The sequence below is a fragment of the Chenopodium quinoa genome, unplaced genomic scaffold (assembly GCF_001683475.1).
Source record: "Chenopodium quinoa cultivar QQ74 unplaced genomic scaffold, ASM168347v1, whole genome shotgun sequence".
NCBI lineage: Eukaryota > Viridiplantae > Streptophyta > Magnoliopsida > Caryophyllales > Amaranthaceae > Chenopodium > Chenopodium quinoa.
The window spans coordinates 3901451-3922918 of NW_018743919.1; the positions used below are offsets into that span (position 1 = coordinate 3901451).

At 33.1% G+C, this 21468-nt stretch overlaps 3 protein-coding genes across 3 annotated transcripts; 2 read left to right on the forward strand and 1 right to left on the reverse strand.

The window, feature by feature from the left end:
• Positions 1-3965: 3965 nt before the first annotated feature.
• Positions 3966-4745, forward strand: LOC110687104 (cysteine proteinase inhibitor 1-like). Its single transcript, XM_021863725.1, has one exon. The coding sequence runs from the start codon at positions 4274-4276 to the stop codon at positions 4631-4633; it is 360 nt and encodes a 119-aa protein (XP_021719417.1). The 5' UTR covers positions 3966-4273; the 3' UTR covers positions 4634-4745.
• A 3126-nt stretch (positions 4746-7871) lies between these two features.
• LOC110687453 (cysteine proteinase inhibitor 1-like) lies at positions 7872-8620 on the forward strand. The gene has a single exon (XM_021864106.1). The coding sequence runs from the start codon at positions 8083-8085 to the stop codon at positions 8434-8436; it is 354 nt and encodes a 117-aa protein (XP_021719798.1). The 5' UTR covers positions 7872-8082; the 3' UTR covers positions 8437-8620.
• A 1873-nt stretch (positions 8621-10493) lies between these two features.
• On the reverse strand, positions 10494-13736 carry LOC110687454 (nucleolar protein 56-like). The gene is made up of 8 exons (XM_021864107.1): positions 13381-13736; positions 12670-12875; positions 12375-12532; positions 12094-12281; positions 11744-11996; positions 11394-11542; positions 11157-11288; positions 10494-11045 (listed from the first exon to the last, which is right to left on the reverse strand). The coding sequence occupies exons 1-8, from the start codon at positions 13583-13585 to the stop codon at positions 10750-10752; spliced, it is 1587 nt and encodes a 528-aa protein (XP_021719799.1). The 5' UTR covers positions 13586-13736; the 3' UTR covers positions 10494-10749.
• Between the last annotated feature and the right edge of the window lie 7732 nt (positions 13737-21468).

A 21468-nucleotide genomic window follows, 5' to 3' on the forward strand; every position in this document is an offset into this window, starting at 1 on the left:
AGAGATCCCCCCTCCGGATCTGCCTCTCGGAGGCTACGGCCCAATAACGAACCTAAGTGACCCACATGTGATTGAGGTGGCGCAATTTGCTGTGAAGGAACACAACAAGCAAGATGAAGCCCATAAGGTCAAGTTGTTGAGCATCCTTAAGGGGTGGACTCAGGTTGTTGCCGGCATCAACTACCGCCTTATCATCACTGCCAAGACGCTATGCAGCCACGCCGATGTCCACCATTATGAGGTTGTGGTGTATGAAAGGCCTTGGCAACATTTCATGAAACTCACCTCATTCAATCAAACTACGGAATAAGTATACTACTCCGTATTACATTTAGACATACCGTAAGGTTAAATCTATGTGCTTGCATTTTATTTCGTTCTATTAAATGTAAACATATTCGACTATAATAATTTTCATTCTTGTATCAGAAGCATTAGGATCAAATTTAAGAATTTCACTCTTGAAAGTGTCTCATTATTATTCAATATACGAAGTATTAACCTTGAATACTATATAAAGTCATTAATAAATGTCATTGATAGATGTCTTTGTTCTAATAAAATGATGATTGATTCTATATATTATATCTATGTGTTTGATGTTATTTTCTCAAATTATATATAATATAACAACTATTTATTACCAATTCATAGATTTGTGGCCTGGATCAATTCAACAACTAACATTACCAAGTTTACGTGTTGGAAAAGCAAAAGAGCCTAACAGTTGAGTTTGTTATTATATATACTCCACGTACAATATTTTCATGGGTCGGTGATTTTTAATTTTTGTTGTCATAGTATAGCGCATATTAAGGTAATGGGGTTTCCAATTGCAATAATGAATCATAATATTTTGACTTGTTAAGTTGCAAACAACCTTTAGTCCTCCAGATGTCAATACGAGTTGTCAACTACTTAATTGAATGAAATCTTAAAAAGTGGTGAATAAATATTAAATCCTGTTTGTCACGTAATTTGTGGCTTCTTATACACCAATTTTAAGAATAATTCAAATTAGTCATTGAACAAAATAAATTCACAGATTCATACCCTAATTAAAGACTCGAACTTAGCAACTTTGTATAAAGTCTAGAGCATTCTCTCGAACACGAAAAAAGGAGCAAAATCAACAAAAAAAAATGTGGAAACTATCTATGACTCTATGAGAGAGTTCTAAAAAAAAAGAGGCGACAGATGATGAATCCTATGCAGTGTTATACTACTAGTAGTGTCTAGCTTAGTGCTATGAGTTGGTACTCCATCTACATGGGGTGGTTCTGAGCATATGCAGGATGGTCGATCGCACAGGATCCCTAAGTGAAACTACTATAAAAAGGCCCCGGTTATTGAATTTGGTAACATAATTTTCCTAAAAAAAAAAAAATTTAGGGTCCAATTTAACAAAATTGCACCGGGTCACTTTCAATGTTAGCATTTGTAACCCCACCTCTGAATCTACACAGCTCAGCTAGCATTAAAATTTAAGTGATTAGAGTGTAAGACTAATAATGTGAATGAATTGAAAAATAATAATTAATCAATCAATTTATCAGTAAACTTTGAGAGTGACAAATGAATGATTTTTTTCATAACAGTATGCAATGAATCATAATATACGAAATTACGAAGTACTCAATTCATGTATCTAGTGGGCTTATAATAGATTTTATTGTGTTGGGCTGTTCATTTGGGCTGATGAGACAAATTGGTTATGGAACTCAGCTCATTTTTTGGGTACGGAGTAGTATATTTTAATATACCTTTTTCGCAATTTGGCTTTTTTTTGTTTTTGAACATACTTGACTTTTTTTTTCTTTACTTTGATAATTTTTTCTTTAAAATCATATAAAATAAAATGTTACGGAATAATAAATAAGTTGTTGTTGGATATATTTTAATGTATATTATTGGAATATTAAATTTTTTATTAAAATATTATAGTGACTAGATACCCGACATTTAAACTGATTCACAGTTTCCCACTGATGCTAGGACAGAACTCGTAGATTTTGAATCCGGTTCAAAATTTTGGAATCGGTTCCGAATTCAGTTTCAATAATTATGGCCGGCTACCTGGGTTTGCTCATTCCTAATTGTAGTAGTAACTTGGCGTCAATGGTTAGGCATCACTCCCGGCCACTAGTCCCCTATACTCATTACTCCTTCCACTTTATAGTGATTGCAAAGTCATATTTGCCCATTTCATTACATCAAAATAGTTTTGTCCTTTCTAATTATTGATATTCTTATCATCTTATGTCTTGTTTAACTTTGCTCATGTATATTGAATTAGTGGTCCGTATTGTGCAAGAATTAATAGTACTTTGACATGGGACAAAAATGATACGAGTACTATGAATTAGAAGACTTTTTCTGTAATCAGTGTAATGTATCAATCATAGATGTCTGATTGCTGAAATAAGTGAGTAATAATATTTTAAACTGAAGAATTACTACGTAATTAAAATTACATTTGAGGACAACTATTTTCATCTTAGATTGTACTCCGTATTAAAATTTTATTACTGGCTGCACTATAGTTTTTACAAGTGAGAAATTAATTAAGACGAGATTAAGAATGAATATGTAGATGGGAATGCTTGATAAATAGGTATTGAAAAATGAATAGCATTTAAATCACAACTTTGAATTATTTTTAATTTGATAAATCTCAAATTGAAAACTGTGTTTTCAAAGCTAATTGAAGAATTTCCAGCTACAACAATCCTCCAACTAGAGACACGTGGACAATCAAGTGAAATCTTAGCGTGAACATAAAACATAATCAAGTGAAGTCGATCACTACAATCAGATTATTTAATTTATACGAAGTATATTGATATTGTATTTCTTTATATACGAAGTACTCTTGAGAGTGAGGGATAGCTCAAGTACGCGTACTAATTTTTCATGTGATTGAATAATTAAATATTTGCGACTGAATTGTTTTGAAAATACACACTACAAGAAAAATATTTATTTGCTGCATTAATTTATTGTTGTTGCCTCCTCAGCTGTTTTTTGTTTTTTTTTTTTTTTTTTTTATATCTCATCTACTTAACAAAATTACTAGATAGAGTGTATGCTATCACTATTAGCCTACTATTAACAGGGCCTTACTGATTTGGCCTTAGATGCACTTTGAGAATTCTTCAGCATGCCTTTGTTGATTATGTTAGAGAAACAAAGCATTAACTCAATTTAATTTTTGATAAATGTTGGATATTATGAGTTTATAACCAGTTGATTGCATTTTTGCATTATGTGCACTTCAAACCTTTATTATTTGAGGTGAAATATTTCGTATAATCATTTTTGTAATCAAATTCATAACAATAGTCTTTTTGGTTATCTTAGCCTTGACAGTAGAATTGCAGAAACAATTGTACGACCTGAAGACTGAAGATAGAGCAATAACTAGCACAACACCATGACGGGGTGTGGCTTTAATTGATGTTGCTTCCTGCAGACATTGTTCATGCTCTTGCTTGCCCAACGCTACTACTGTTACTGCCTCCTATTCTCTGTTCATATGGTCTCTGAGTTTGTAATTTGGTTTGTAAATGCGATCAATTATAGTCGCGGCTGCGTCCGTTATGTACAATTGTATTGTTTTATTATTATTTTTTTTGAAGTGTAATTTTACAAGATTTTATTGATGGAAAATTTTAAATTTATATATTGATAATAATTTTGTAGCAATTTAATGTGCATTTTCTTTACCACTACAAACAATGAAACAAGTGTCTTGGTAATATTATTGTGATAATAAGCAGCATTTAGTCATTATTTAATTGTTAAAAAATAAAAATTAACAGCGGTTAATGGTGCATAACCGTAGCAAATTTATCAATTGATTTGTTGCGGTTACATTTGCTGCCCTCCCAAAAACGCTGCAAATAAATACTTTTTAACCGCTGCAAATCAATGTTTTTTTACTAGTGACAACAATATCATGTGTTCGTTAAAGTGATTAATGTTTGCCTTGAATTACGAGTAATACTTTCATTGTTAACTCGTTTCATCTTTCATGTACCATTAATTCATTTATATTTATAATTCAAATAAATTAATAAAAGATTGGACTAAATTATTTCATTTACATTTTATATTTTACTTTTTTTAGATTTCACTTCACAATTGTCCATTTTCCTTGTTCATCCCTCCCTATAAATAACAAATTAACCCCTTAACCACCTCCCACTTTTCATTTTTCATTAAAAAAAATTTAAATATTTCTCTCGTTGGCTCTCCTGAAATCTAGAGAAAAATGTCGACCCACCCTACACTCTTGGTTGCTCTCTCTCTCCTCGCCGTGATCATCTCCGTCGCATCGGCAGCTGGGTTGCGCAGCGGCTCAGAAATCGGCGGGTTCAAGCCGATCGAAAACTTAGGTGATCCTTACGTTCAAGACATCGCAAAATTCGCGGTTAAAGAACATAATGAGCAAGAGGATTCTCATCTCGGAATTGTGAAAATCGTAAAGGGTGAAGAACAGGTTGTCTCCGGTAAAAATTACCGGCTTACGATCGCTGCTAATGATTCTCATAATTACGAGACGGTTGTTTTTGATAAGCCATGGGCAAAGTTTAGGAGTCTTACTTATTTTAGGTCCGTTAGCCTTGTTTAATTTAGATTATAGTTTTCGAGTTTTATTTAGTTTGTATTAGAAATGTTGTGACAATAATGTTATGCATGAATATTATGAGTAATATTATAATATGGGAATGAATTTCGTGTTATTGTTTGTATTTCCTGATTTTGTGTATGGATTTGTTACGGTGAATATAACAGTTATGATGTAGAAGATATTTAATCTAGTATTCAGAAATTTGGACCTTGATTAGTTAACTTATGAGTCTTATGACTTGAGGATTTGGGATGGAAGTACTCCCTATGACCCTATGTTCCTTTTTAGATGTCCCATTTTAATAGGACACATATGTTGATGTAAAACTTTGTTAATACGGAGTAAAATCTTTAACCATTGTACAACATAAATTATAAAAAAAAAATTGATATTCGAAAACTATTTAGTGAGACGATTCCAATCAATACTCACATGATGACTAAAATTTTTCTATGTTTAAATCACTAATAACATTGATCAAACTGGATTATGCGAAAAATAATACAAAATTAAAAAGTTGCAATGGAATAATTAAATAAAATTGGAGGGAGTAACTGAAATTTGTTTGTCTAACTTGGGTTGCTTTATTATTAGCAAAAGATGTCTAAACTTACAAGAATAAGTGATTGTGTGAAGGATGCAACTTAACAAAGTAAGGGTACTTTCAATTATGCTAGTTTCACTTATATAAACTTATTTGATTTTATCTAATCCTATCTCCCTCAGTTTAGTGTTTAGATTATGTTAGTGTTTAGATTATGTTCAGTTTACTTATTTAAGTTGATATCATTATTTCATAAATATTCAAATCGATCAGTCCAGATCTGTTCTTGTCATTTTGATGATTTTGTTCTTATGAATTAGTAAATATGTTAACATTTTATCAAAACGAAAAATCAGACCTGATTAGGTGAACTAACATAGCTTTAGTTGTAAAATAAAATAGGGTTAACAAGGCGAACAAACACAAGCCTAAATTAAGACACCACGACCCTAAAGGAAAATTAAGGTAAAAAATGGGACAAGGATAGTGCGTTTATCTTTTTCCATTTCAGGAAAGGTAACACCAATACTTAAAAGCATACTAATAAAATATCCATCCACTCATCAATAAAGTCAACACCGCAAAATCTAAGTAGTGTGCAAGCAAAAACAATAGTTTACCGATGGGGGGTCCAAGTCCAATCCATTATTACGCAAAATACCAAACCATGACCCCATTTCCCATTGCCCTCCCCCATCGTTTCATGTGCCAAGTAATCCATTATTAATTATTGCACCCAAGTTGTCATATCCCTTATTAATTACTTCATCCGTTTTTTATTACTCCGTAATTAAATTTGCAATACAAACTTTTTTACTATATTTAAGAAGTGTACGTGAAACTCGCATTATTTAATAAATTTAAAATGGGATTGAGCTTTAATTAAGGATAATATGACAACTTTTCACCCCAAAAGCCTTTCCATTATAGTGTGTTGTAAGTATAATAACATTTTCATTTTAAAAAACTATTAAAAGTATTAGAAAAAACACAAAAAGTATATAAGGAGTAGTTACTGTGACTATATTTTACTAATATATAAAAAAACATAGTTTGTCAAGTAAATTATCTTTGGATTAAATCATACATATTCATTATATTGACCATAATTACAAACATTAATAGTCTAATTGGTACATGAGTGAGTATGCTAGTCAAACAGTTGCATTTTTTTTTTTTGGCATTTAGAGAGCCACAAGGACGAGTGATGAGAATCGATCACAGGTCCTGTAATCGGGAAGGATGCTCTAACCATTTGAGCACGTTCTTTTTTTTTCTTTTTGGGAAATTCTACAAGGTGGCCTCCAGGTTTCAATTTTTCTAAGTTGAAGACAAACTTTATCCAACTCTCTCAAGTGGTACTCTGATTTTGAAAAAATAAGTTTAGTGTCCTTTTTTTGGTTTTATGACTAACTTTTACAATAAAAATGGTTAACCTAAGGTTTTTTAGTTTAAATATTAATTAAATTATATTTTTTTTTTTAAAAAAAAAAAAAAAAAAAAAAACAGCCCCCAACCAATGACCACCCTCCCCACCACCATCCACAACCCCAACCGGAACCCCTACACATCGCCGACGCCCAGAAACCTTTTTTCCCGCGCCTGCGCCGGCGACCCTGTCCCCCTACCCATTGAACCCACCACCTAAAAACCCCATATCCCCAACTCGAAACCCATAAAAAAACCCTCCCCCACCACCTTAAACCCCGAACAGACCCTCCCCCATCCTCGAAACTCCGTCGCCCGGGGTTTTGAGGGTGGGAGAGGGCCGTATTTGGGGTTTAACGTGGTGCGGGAGGGTTTATTGAGGTTTCGAGTTGGGTATTTGGGGGTTTCGGGTGGTGGGTTTAGTGGGTAGGGGGGACGAGTCGCCGGCGCGGAAAAAGGGCAGTCTTGGCGCCGGCGGGGGTGGGGGTGAGCTGGGCTATCGGAATGGCGAAGGCTGCCACCTTCCGAGATGGACCTGGTGGCCGGTGGAATTTCCTTTTTTAAATTTTATTATTTTAAAATATAATTTAATTAATTTTTAAACTAAAAAACATTAAGTTAACCATTTTAATTATAAAAGTTAGCCATAAAACCAAAAAAAGGACACTACACTTAATTTTGCAAAACCAGGGTGCCACTTGAGAGAGTTGGAAAAAAGTTTGTCTTCCACGTAAAAAAATTGAAACCTGGAGACCGCCATGTAGAATTTCCCTTTTTTTTTTGAACGGGAGCTCTCTCTCTATGTATGAAACGGTTGCAATCATAATTACAACTAGATTAGTCTCGTGCGATGCACGATTTGATCAAATAAAATTTTTTAAATTTATTTATTTTTTCATACCAAAATTAAAAACAAAAATATTCCCAAAACAAATAAAACATCAAATATTAAAAGAAAAAAAAAATAGAGCTCAAAGAAAAATTGAACGATGAAAATGGTTTCCAAGGATGAAAAGTTAAATTATTATTGTTAAAGAGAATAAACTATTTTTCAGAATTTGATATTAATAATAATGTAATTGACCAGAATTTTAATAAAATAAAATAAAAATCACAAAATGATGACATTATTTATAGTTTTGGAGGAAAAGTTTTTAATGACAACATCAAGTGTCTGATTATAAAATAGAATGATGTCAGCGGTTACTAGTTTAGTATTAGTTTTAGATATATATGAAACCGAGGATACTCCGTGTCATTTTTCATTTAAAAAAATTTATTAAAAAAATTAAATAAAAAAGGGACTGGATTCCATCTCCCAAGTGTCCTTTCTCCGCGTTCTTCCCTCCCTATAAATAACCCATTAACCACCATCCACTCTCATCACATTAATCTCTATCTATCTCTCTCTCCTCAAATCTAGAAAATTATAAATAAAAAAAAATCCATTTTTCTCTCTCCTAAAATTCAGATAATAATGTCGAATCGCAAAATTCTCCTCATCGTTTTCTCTCTCCTCGCCGTAATCTCCGCCGTATCCGCCGCCGGGAAACGTACCGGCGCCGTCCTCGGAGGTTACAAACCGATCAAAGACATCAATGACCCTTATGTTCAAGAAGTCGCCAAATTCGCGGTTGCGAAACACAACGAAGAAGCGAATTCTCACCTCGGAATTGTCAGAATTGTCAAAGGTGAGTCGCAGGTTGTCGCCGGAACTAATTACCGGTTTTTAATCGCCGCCGATGATCATCAACAGTACGAAACTGTTGTTTATGACAAGCCATGGCAACACTTTAGGAGCCTTACCTATTTTAAGAAAGTTTCTGCTTAGAATTTTAGATTTTTTTTTTCCGGTTTTTATTGTGATTTTACGAGTGATCTGAAAGATTACATTATATCAATAAATGTTGTACCCAAAAAAATGTTTTGATTGATCATATTAGTATATGCAATAAGAGGGAATGAATTTTGTGTAAATGTTTGTCTATTTTTTTCTAATTTAATTTCATTGTTGTTGTCATCGTTTTTGCGTGAGTTTTAATTATATGGATTATGGTGAACTCTGGTGATAAAATGATATAGTCGAGATTTAATTCTATTGTACTTTTTGATTTATGGAATGATAAGAAAGTCTCGTGATTAAATGATGTAGTCGTGATTGATCGCTTACAATTTTTATCTAAGGCAATATAGACGAAGGGGTTGCAGAAATGAATTCCATGTCTCTAGATATCAAGAAGAATGAGGATGGAAGTAACCGACAAATGAAGGAAATGCTTGCCCAAAATGCTACGTTTTCCTCGCTCTAATTTGTCTGTTCATGAAAACTTTGGGTAGAAGAAATTGTGCGGTTAGGATGCATTTCACACAATTTTGCGTTTTTTTAGGATTAACTGATTAAGAATATTAGTACGGACTACGGAGTAAGTTTTTCAAAGTTGATGGCAATTGTTGACTTCTTGTCACAATACTTTTTGGTGTTCCATCTGATTTGAGGACAGTTGTGGGTGGTTAGGTTTCAGTTCCCTTTCAATTGTTGTTGCGGAGTATTGAATACGCGGTCCTTCCTACCTATAGCCCCAAACACCACTATATCAACAAGCAATTGGTACTCTTGTTACATTATTGGTTACCCTTTCATAGACTTTGGTAAGATAAGTTAGTGGAAAAATAAAATTTAAGTTTAATTGAGGAAATATACATTCACATAAATTTTAATTTTTTTTTTTAAAAAAAAAAAATGACATGAGCTAAGTTCAAAGGTAATAAATTCAGCTAAATTAAGTTGACACAAATCACACAATAATAGAACCTTACTCATTAAGTCATCAACTGTGAGGCTTTCTTTACTAGGAATGTTAATGGAAAAGGACATGGCAGATGTTGGTCTTTCCATGTCCATTGGTTTTTCAGAGTATTTAATAAAGAAATATAAAAGTATACTTAATTAATTAATAAATTATATAGATACGGATATAAAGTGGGGATGAGGCGAGTACACACTAAATTCCACCCTCGCCCCATCATCTATGACGAGTATGATTTATATTCCCATCTACATTCCACCATCCTTACTAGACTCCCCCCCCCCCCCCCCTATTAGAATGGGTCTTCTATTGTTCTATTTGACCCGCCTTACTGACATCCCTACTTTTTACAACATACAACTCTATATGGAACATTGGCACTCTCCAAGTTGCTATAGTATTTGTTCAGTTGTTTGGTAAATCTTCAAAAGTGTGGATAGTAGAACTTTATGAGAATTTATAAATGGGATGGTTTCTAACGACAAAAAATTCAAAATCTAGGAAGTATCAATCATGGGATTAGAGTTCTTATATTACAAAACATAGAATATTACCATCCCCGCCCCCCTTTGTTCAATTAGAATTCATCAGAATTTTAAGTTTCTTTGATTTGAACCAAAAAAGATTACAAAATTCCTAGAAATTACAAGTGTGATGTATATTTTCCATTGCAATTTTTCCATTGCAATATAATTTTCCACAAGAATCAACTTCTCACGTAAACCAAACAAGCCCTAACTAATACTGTAAATTAGCCTGTTAGGTGCTGGCTCGATCAAACAATGGTGCTGGGCTGCTTTCTCAATGAAACAAAGGTATGGTTATGTAATTATGTTTCGCATCATCCATAATCCTTATATTATTAATAACCCTGACAATATAAGTTAATAAGAACTTTACGAGTAATATCAAACATCACATTTAACAATAACTCGTAGCACCAAAAAAGCGATTTACAATAACACGTTACGATTATCAAAACTTGTAATAATAATAAACAACCCATCAGTTCCTACATTACAATTAAAATAAACAAGGGATAAGTACATCAGTACATCCCTAAATGGATTAACCATAGATATAAGCCATAATATCAAACATCACATTTAACAATAACTCGTAGCACCAAAAAAGCGATTTACAATAACACGTTACGATTATCAAAACTTGTAATAATAATAAACAACCCATCAGTTCCTACATTACAATTAAAATAAACAAGGGATAAGTACATCAGTACATCCCTAAATGGATTAACCATAGATATAAGCCATTAGACGCTGCAACCGAATCAAAATCTGGCAAACCCAGGTAACAAAACATAACTTTTATCCTGTTCATTCTTTTGACTTCTTTTTCTTCTTGCTCTCACTCACAGCTGATACATCCTCACCATCATCTTTGCTCTTTTTCTTCTTCTTCTTGATAGTTCCATCTTCCTTCTCACCGTTCTCAACTGCTACAGATTGTTCTTGTTCTAATCTCCGCTTTTCCTTCTTCTTTTTCTTCTCAGACTTAGTTTCTTCCAATCCACTACCATTTGTGGCAGCAACATCGTCATCCTTGGATTTCTTTTTCTTACTCTTTTTTACAGCAGAGTCAGGCTGATTATCCAAGTCCATATCATCATCACCTGTGCATGTTTTAAAACTGAAAGGTTAGTAGCCTGAACAATATCCTCTAACCTCAGGAATCAACTAATTCAATACAATACCACCATACAAGACAAATGTCTGATACTCACCATCCTTTTGGGTTTCAATTGCTGCTTTCATGACATCAATATTTTTCCGAGGTGCAACTCCCTTGTCATAGAAGTCAAGCCTTTCCTCTACTTGTTCACGTAGCTTTTCGCCAAAAATAGTAGAGCCCTTCTCTGTATCAATGTAATTATGTATCAAAATTCAAGAATCAATTAGCCTAATCCCAACAAAAAATCAACTTGCAAGCGAGGATATAATAAGTTGCAACAGTAACTAACCTGAGAAACAGTCAATACGAGAGGCAATGGAACACTTATTTGCAAGATAACGTGCCATCCTTCCCTTGTTCCGAGAAGATGCCCGCCCAATGAAAGACGAATGGAATATCAGACCATACTTGGGTGTGTTTCCTCGTGTTTTCAGGGCCCTAAACAAAAAGTATTCAATGAGACATTTCTAATGCACAATGAGTCTTCTTACTAGGCAAATATGATGATCACACACCTCATATACTTCCAAAGGTATAATATATCAAACTAGAAAGTAAAACCAACTAAGCTAGTAGCTTCTTACCAAAAATATGCAAAGATGCCAAGAGTGCCAAACATCAACAAGGATCAGAAATTACCTGAAAAGAGCTTTCTCAGCACCAAGAATTTGCAGGGTGGAAGAAGGGCACTTTGCCAAATTTGTAAGACTACCAGCATGGGAGATCAATCTTGCCCCAACCATCTCACCAATCAAAGAGGTCAAGTTTGGGGCTATGTCGTTCATTTTTGTGACCAAGTAATCATAAAGCTTCCTCCTATACTCAGAAAGATCCATTACTCTTTGAGCAAATTGCTGGACATTAATCAAGTCAACGGGAGATAATTCTTGGCCTGCAGGAAAGCCAGCATTATTAGGATGAATTTTCTACTTTTGTCATTTTTAAATGCACATGTGAAATAAACTTTGACAAACAATGAGTATATTTACCCATAGATGCTTTAGCAGCTTCAATAATCTCCTTTGCTTTATCCTCATCACCAACAACTTCAGTCAAGTCAGACAGCTTCTCCTCAGACAACTCAGACTTGTTCTCAATATATTTGGCCAATTTAGCATAAAGATAGTTGTCATTGACTATCTTAACTAGCTCAGGGAAATGCCATGAATACCACTCCCTGCATTAAATAGGGCAAAGAGGTTTTAAAAGAGCCCTAAAATCGTTCAAAAGAAAGAAGGGTGCAACACAGTATAGGTAGCATGTGGCTAACCTTACTCTCATTGAAAATGAGTTAACATCTTTGTCAAGGGTGTCAAGCAGAAAGATCGCTTGTATAACCATGTTGTCGACACGATTAACATTGAACTTGACCTTTGCTCTGCTGTAGCTGTGTCCTAAACCCAATTGAGATTTCACTAGATCCCCAGGCTACAAAAAAATAAGAAGTGCAAAACATCCTTAAGACAAACATATCTGTAACTACCAAATTAAAACAAGCTTATCAGAATTTGGGTGCTGTGCAAGACAAAGCCTCAAAGGATTTTATAAAGGGAAAAATTCACAACCTTAAGATTCTTGATGTAATGCTCGAAGTGTAATCGAACACCACGGAGAAGCTCCAACATAAATTCATTACTTCTGCAAGAAATGTTAGTCCCTTCAGAAATACTAGCACCAAGTTTAGAGTCTGCTACTCCAACAATAAATTCTTTGGCCTTTGAATTTTGAAAACTTAGCTCTAAGAAATTTCTCAGTTCATCATTCATAATACCTGTTCATACACAATGTATAAATTAGTTCACCTTCAATCTCCTCAGTCTCTTTAAAAAACCAAGCTGACAAACCGATTTCGGCATGGTAATTGATGAGCAACAAGCTGGAACTCAAGCCATTTACAACAAATGCATAATCTAATCTGTATCACAACTACATTTCCTAAAATCAAAAGCTAAGCTATGTACTCCATATATTACAATTAAAATTAGAAAATTTAACTAAGTGTTAAGGATTCAACACATGACAATTTTCATTGTTATAAATTCAAGCATTTTGTGAATGACTCAATAACACAAGACCCATCTCTCAAAAACCAAGCAGCACATAAAATCAGTTAAAATAATCAACAAAACCATACTTTAAAATCAAACATTTTTCACAATAAAAGCACAAAAACATCAAATCAATACCAACAACAAAAACCCAGCAACAAAAACCCAGAAACAAAACAAAATGAAAATAAAAAAAATAAAAAAAAAAAAGAAAGAAAGAAAGCCCACCTTCAGAAACAGCATTGCATTGATTAAGAGCATCAAGAGCAGACTCAAAAGGCTGAAAAGCAGTAAGCTTGACAACTTTACCAAAACGATTAAGGTCAGAAACAGAGTTACGAACAGCTTCGGTGTTCTGCCCAATTTCATCTAAACCTTCAGCATGAAACAACCCATACCCGGATGAGGATTCGAATAGCAAATATGTCTTCATTACTACTTTATCTCTCCTCCTTTTCACTCTCTCTCTCTTCGCCTCTGTTGAACAAGGAAGAAGAAACAGAGAATGGAGGTGGTGGGTTTTACTTTTAGGGTTTAGGGTTTTCGTTTGATGAGTGAAGTGGGGGATTGTGCGGAATGAAATTTAGGGTTTATTATTTTAATTTCTTACTAGTTTAACCCCATTGTAATTGTAATTGTAATTGTAATTGTAATTGTAATTCTTTTTTTCAGAAATCTACCAAGGGCAAAGCGCGTGACATACGTCAAAACATTGACGGAGTAACCCCTTACAAACCGAGTTAATCCCTGACCGATCGAGTAACCGTTGATCAAGTAACCTCTGACCGTCTGATCGACCAAGTAACCCCTAGCCGACTGAGTAATTCCTAACTAAGTAATTTCGGGCACACGGTGTGGCCACACCACATATGAAACTTTGTGTAAGGATAATTGATTTTTCAAGACTTTAACCAACTAATCTAATTCGTTATTTATTTTTATTTGCTCTAGTTACATATAAACATTTATTTTTATTGCACTGTATATATAATTTGGTATACACGACCTTTTAAAATATGTATGCAAAAATTCCAATTAGGTTAATGAGCTAATAATATAACTTTAAAAAGTACGATAACAAAATTCATAATTCATTAATGATGTGTATGGTGTGTTATAGGTCAAATTTGAGCTCATGGTATTAATGCGGAGTAATATGGTAAAAAGTGTGCTATTTAAAACTAAATAGAAAATTAAATGACCTTAATGAGGTTTTTTTTTTGTTTTTTTTATTATATAAAACTAACTATGGTTTAAACCTCAACCTCCACTTTCACCTCCTAGTCTCCTACCCACATCGACTAGCCACCTCACCGTTCACCTCTCCAATAATGTTAGTCGCTTTCTTTCACCGTTTTCTCTCTCCTTCATTGAAATCCCTTCATTTTTCTCCATAACAACCATACCGATCTCCTCTCTCACTTTTGCTCTTTCGGGTCAGGTAAGGAGGTTGGTGGTTGGGGTTTCCAATCAAAAGAATGGGGTAGGGTTGGGGTTTTGGGCCAAGTAGGGGGTGTAACACCGTACCCCCAAATCTCCCTCTATGAAAATACTAGTATAATACGTATAATTATACCGTAGAGATAGGCTTATGCGTATTACTGCCGCGTGATTACGCAAGGCTACTCAAAATACTTAACTCAATAACAAACTTGCAGCGGAAAACTCAACTCTTCTTTTATTAATACTTATAAAATAGTAATAACCATTGTCAAGAGTATTCAAAAGTAGAAACAAAGACCAACATTCCTAACTAGGTGACCCGGGACTCCCAAATGCTCATTTAAATTATTGACTTCATTTGAAAATAGTCAACACTGCTTACCATTAAGGTAAACAGAGCGAACCAAAACAAATAGGAAATACAGATTAGCAAAATATGCTAAGTGTAATATAAGTAAACTCAATTTATTTGCAAACATGCTTTTAAAAACAATTCCAATAGTAAATCCAATAATTCCAAACTCATAAATTCAAATCAATTCTCAAGATTCTCAAACAATTCCAAAAACTCAATAATAATTTGGATAATAATTCAAGTGATAAAAATAATTCCTTTCTAAAAACCCAATTCATCTCCTAAGTGTGCACACCCCCCAAGCTAGTATCTTTATATTGAAAGACTATTCTTGAGGAAAGACTAGGTCATACAAAATCCATAGTCTTCAATGAATCCGCATAGTGGGATTAATATAATAATAATGCTTGTAAAACTTTTAATAAATAATTCAATAATTCTCATGAAATTCCTCTTTTGAATAAAATCAAACTTTATAATAGAATAACTCTTTGTATTTAATTCAACAAGCTTTTAAAATCAAACCTTTTTAAAAACTCTTTGAATCAATCCAACACACTTTTAAAAACCAATTCCTTTAAACATAATAAATTCAAACCATTAAAAACAAGATAGAAATCCATTCTCAAACATATTTATTAAAACATGAATTCTCAAGGTTAATTTATAAATCATAATTTAAAACAATTTAATTAAAATCACACAAACATGCTTATTAATTCAACAATTTCGAAGGTATCTAGCCACCTAAACGTACCTTGATTCTGAATTTCAATCAACACTTCGCACTTTCAAAGTTCAATCACGAATACACCTTGCAATTAACATAACCATAAGGTTATCACAGCTTATGTGCATGAACCCAAATCTAATGTGCATGAACTATAAAACTCTTTAAAAATAATACTTTAATATAAAATTACAGCTTTGAAATAAGTATTTATATTTTAAAAAACTAACCATGAAGAAAATAAAGGAATAGGATTAAAGAGAATTGAATTTGCACCGGAAAGAATAGGCAGAACTTGCAGATGCTATAACTTCTTCAATATAACTCCTAATTGGATGATTCATGAGCCTAACTTCAAGGATTTTTTGAGAGGAACAATTTTCCGTGAAATAGAAAAACCCCAAAATTGACCATAAGTTTCTGAAAATTGGCTCTAAAGATATACGGGCTGATTCTCTTTTAGAAAAGATAAGAAAACAAGTAGGAAAAGGTTGAGAGAAAAGGAGAGTAAGAGAGAAGAAGAGAATTGAGTTTTCGGTGTGACAAATATGAGAGGTATTAGGGGGTATTTATAGGCTCATGAATGAAAGAATTAAGGTAAGATTTTGTATGAAGAATTATGATAAATTTAGCTTAAGGAATTACTTGGAAAAGAGAGAAAGTCTAGTTTATTGTGATTAAGAAGAAAAAATAAGGTAAGTATGTAGTCATGAAATATTAAATGGTAAATGTCTTTGCTTGGGGATTAATCAAGAATGATTTGAGGCAAATAAATTGTATGATCAAATATTTGTGAGAAGGAGAATAGGAATTAAGGAATTTAAGGAAGAATAATTAAAATACAAAACCAACAAAATAATTAACCCAAAATTAACATAGGGTGGCTGAAAATATTGAGCATATCCATGCTCATATTTTCGTACCTCCACTCTATTTTCGAACCTCCACTACTAGTTTTAGGAAAATATTTGCTATATTTTAAGGATTAAAAATGACTGTGTACATAATATATTTTGTAGAAAATAATTAATTAGAAAATATTAACTTAAAACTAACTTAATTAATTAATAAAAATCAGATTTTCTACACTTAGAAAATTCGTAAATCTCATTAATTAATTTAGGAATTTCGGCCCTTTAATTTATAAATAAAAAATATAATTTTTGTTAATTAAAATATCCGAAAAATATATATATAATTCAATTTTTATTAAAATAAATGGATAATAAATTTTATCCAAAATCCAAAATAATCATTGAGTTTTGAAAATGTTGTTGGTGCCAAAAATCAAATATCATTTTGACTCCAAAATTCAAATAGTAAAATAAATTACTAAAATACCATTTTTTAGAAAATACTAACTATTTAATTAATTGGAAAATACGTTTTCAAAATACGGGGTATTACAGGGGGGCTGGGGTGGGGTTTTTTGTAGGGCCGGCCCTGAGGGTAGGCCTCGAGTGCGACCGCCTAGGGCCCACGCTAGAAAGGGGCCCAATTTTTTTTTTTTTTTTTAAAAAATCAGTTTTCAAACTAGTAGAAAGCTACTCCGTACTTTTTACTTGTTTAAGAAAAAAAACTACTCCTTTTTAAAAAGATATTTACTGCATTTATTTTGCAATTCACTTTAAATTACTTAGCTATTAATTAGGTGGAGATTACAATACAATATAACCTCTTCCACTACTACATTTTTAATCTAATACAACGGTACAAAATTAGCTAATACAACGGATAATTTCATACCGTTGTATTAGATTAGGCTAATACAACGGTTTATACTAAAACAGGTCTAATACTAACCGTTGTATTAGATATAAGAATCCGTTGTATAGGTCTAATACAACGGATCAGAAAAAAAAAAAAAAAAAAAAAAAAAAAGTCGTATAAACAGGTCTAATACAACGGTTTAGAGTAACCGTTGTATTAGATATAAGAATCCGTTGTATTAGACTATCAAAAAATAAATAAATCGGGAGGGCTTATTATAATATGGGCCTAATCCCTCTCAACTCTCATTATTGTCTCTTCTCACTCCTTCTCACTCCTCACTCTCATCCTCTCCGTCTCTCTCCACTCAGAGTCACTCCCTCGATGCTCTCTCTCTCCTCACTTTCATTCTCTGCCTCTCTTCAAGCATCGTCGTCGTTCATTCTTGGTATTTTCGTTTTCAGATCTTGTTTTTCTTTCGTTTTTCAGATCTTGTTTTTCGTTTTCTTGGCTTTTTTCGTTTTTCTGGGTTGTTTTTTCGTTTTTCTGGGTTTTTTTTTTCGTTTTTGGGTTTTTCGTTTCTGGGTTTTTCTGTTTTGGGTTTTTCGTTTCTGGGTTTTTTTTTTTCGTTTCTGGGTTTTTCATTTCTGGGTTTTTCGAATTCTTGATTTTTTTGGGTTTTTTTTTTCGTATTTCTGGTTTTTTTTTTTCGTTTTTCTGGGTTTTTTTAAATATGGGTTTCATTCGTTTTCTTGTTTTATTGCATTCGTTTTTCTCGTTTTCATTTTTTCGAATTTTTGATCTGGTATTTTCGTTTTCGTTTTTTTATTTCCAGATCTGCGTTTTTCGTTTTCGTTTTTTGTTTCGTTTTTAGATCTTTGTTTTTCAATTTTGCAGATCTTCGTTGTTTTTTTTATCTTCGTTTGATCGGGTATTATTTTTATCTTCGTTTGATCTGGGTTTTTTTTCGGTTTTTTATCTTCATTTGATCTGGTATTTTTTTAATCTTCGTTTTTTTTGTGTCGTTTTCAGATCTTCGTTTGATCTGGTATTATCTTCGTTTTTCGTTTTTCTACCTTTTTTTTTCAAATTTTCAGATCTTTTTTCAATTTTTTGATCGTTTTTCGTTATTCAATTTTTCGTTTATCGATTTTCAATTTTTTCAGATCTTTTTTCAGATTTTCTTATCTTAGAACAAGTGATAGAAATATTGATCAGTTCTGAACTTGGACACTTTTGGACAATCTGGACAATATAATAATAAAATTAATATTAATAATAATAATAATATTAATATAAATAATATGAATAATATAAAAAGAAAAAGAAAAAGAAAAAAAAAAAACTAATACAACGGATTGGGGAGTGATCCGTATTAGGTTCCTTTATTCCAAAAAAAAAAGAAAGCAGCCGCTCAATCCGTTGGATTAGGTCGATACCTAATCCGTTGTATTAGGTCCTTTTTATCGTTGTATTAGACCTAATCCAACCCTAGTAAATGTGACGGTTGCAAGCCGTTGTATTAGGTCTAATACAACGGTTTTTTAACACCTAATACAATGAAAAAAACCGTTGTATTAGGTCTAAAATGTAGTAGTGTTCACTTCTTCTAATCTTCCGGTTTCTATGAGTATCTGCTCTAGAATATTAATTTTTCAATTACACTGTTTCATATTTATTCAATTACCGAAATTCAAGCCTTTTAATTTTAGCTAATTAATATTATGGCAAGGGTTAAGAGATTAAACAAAATAAATAGCAACAAAAATAATTCATCTATCACCAAATATTTGAAATATTTTATACACACCCGGATGTACCGTGCACCCAACTAATCCAAAGAGTTTTTACTCTTTATTTGATGATTAAACAAACAACAATCATCAAAACAAGAACAAAATGCTTATGGGTGTACCATGCATCTGGGTGTATATAACAATCTCTCCCAAATATTCAACTCCCATATACTTATTGTTGGTTGTTTATGATGAATTTCACGGCGTCATCGACGACTTGATCTTTTCTTTAGTTGCCGATTAGACAAAGGTAATAAAATTACACAATTCTTCCTCTGTTTTTTAATACTCTGTATTATGCAAAGTTATTATTGTGTACCAGCACAACTAAAAATTAAGGTTTTTGCGACCGTCTCGAACGGTCGCTGATAATAGTAAAAATGGTCGTTATTTACTTGGTCGCAAAATTATTACGACTGATTGACGGTCGCAAATTTAATTGCGGTCGTTTTCTTATTTCAACGACCGTGTGTAAAAACGGTCGCAAATTTAATTAATTGCGACCGGACCGGGTTAATAACGGTCGCAATTTTCAGATTGGCGGTCGCTAAATTTTTTTAAAAAATAAAAAAATGAAAACAAGCGCACCCAAAACCATCTTCACCCTTTACCCACCGCCACTTCACCTTTAACCACCACCTCTGACCCGAAACCACCTCCACCCACCGCCTCTGACCCGAGACCACCTTAACCTACCGCCTCTCACCCGAAACCACCTTTACCCACCACCAACAACCGCCTCTCACCCGAAACCACCTTTACGCACCACCACCGCCCACAAAATTTTCAAAAATTCAGAAAATTACCCACAAAATCAGAAATAAAACAATTATACAAAATACAAAAAATTACCCACAAAATCAGAAATAAAACAATTATACAAAATACAGAAAATTACCCACAAATCTGAAATAAAACAATAATATATATTTTTCTGAAATTTATAAACTAAAATTACAATAAAACAATTATACATAATCAGAAATTAGAAACAATAAAACGAGATCTACAATCTAACCTAAATTAAATATCAGATCTAGAAAACTTTGACTTCTCTTAGGCTCGTTCTTGTGACGGTGGAGGTCATGACGGTGGCTCGAGTGTGTGGTCGTGACGAGCAGCGTGGAGGAGAGAGAAAGCGCCGACATCAACACCACAAGCGAAGCTTCCAATTTGAGCCGAAGCTTGAATGAGCAGCGTAGAGGAAATAGAATTCACGACCAGCGATTTTCCGGCTTCTGATTCTTCAAGTCTCGAAGTGCTTTGTCTGATTTTTCGGCAATGGAAGTCAAAGAATTAGGAGATGAGAGAGAGAGAGGAGAATGAAGTAGAGAGAGGAGGGGCGTGAGATGAAATAGAAGGAAAGAGAGGAGATAAGGAAAATGGAGGAAGAGCGGCGTGAGAAGAGAGAGAAAGAAAAAAGAGGAAGAGCGGTTGTGTTAAAAAAAAAGTAGTGTTAGTGTGAGTTGGAACCTTTTTATACCCTATTTAAAATATAAATAAATAAACAATTTCAACCGCTAAAAACGGTCGCAAATAGCGACAGTTTAACAAACAATTGCAAGCTGCGACCGTTTTTGGCGGTTGCAATTATTTTATTCTTTATTTTGAATTAATTTTGACATGTTTTTTTTTTTTAAAAAAAATTATTCATGCGACCGCCTTTAAAACGGCCGCAAAACTGCGATTGCAAAAAAACTTTCGCAGATTTCTAGTTTTGCGATCGTTTTAATGACGGTCGTAGAAAAACGGTCGCAATTTGACCGAATTCTGGTAGTGTACTGAGACTTACTATTTAGATAATACAAGTTGTTTTTATTGTCTTTTATTTAAATCTATTGTGTATAAAAAAAAATTTCTTTTTGTAAGGGGCCCTTTACTTATATTATGCCTAGGGCCCATAAATTTTCAGGAACGGGGCTGGTTTTGTGGTGGTGGTGTTGGAGGAGGAGGAGGAGGTGTTGGAGGACGTATTAATTGGGAGGATTAATGGCTTTTCATGTTTTTCACTAACCATAGTGTAATCTTAAACAAATTAGCCTCATTAAGGTCATTTTTGTGGGAAGTGATTTTTTTTAAGGATTATTTTGTATAATAAAAAAAAGTAAGGATACCATCTTTGTGGAATAAAAGTTGGGGGGCTACCATTGTAATTTTTCCTAAATTTTAATGAAGTGATTTTTTTTAAGGGTTATTTTGTATAATAAAAAAAAGTAAGGATACCATCTCTGTGGAATAAAAATTGGGGGGCTACCATTGTAATTTTTCCTAAATTTTAATGT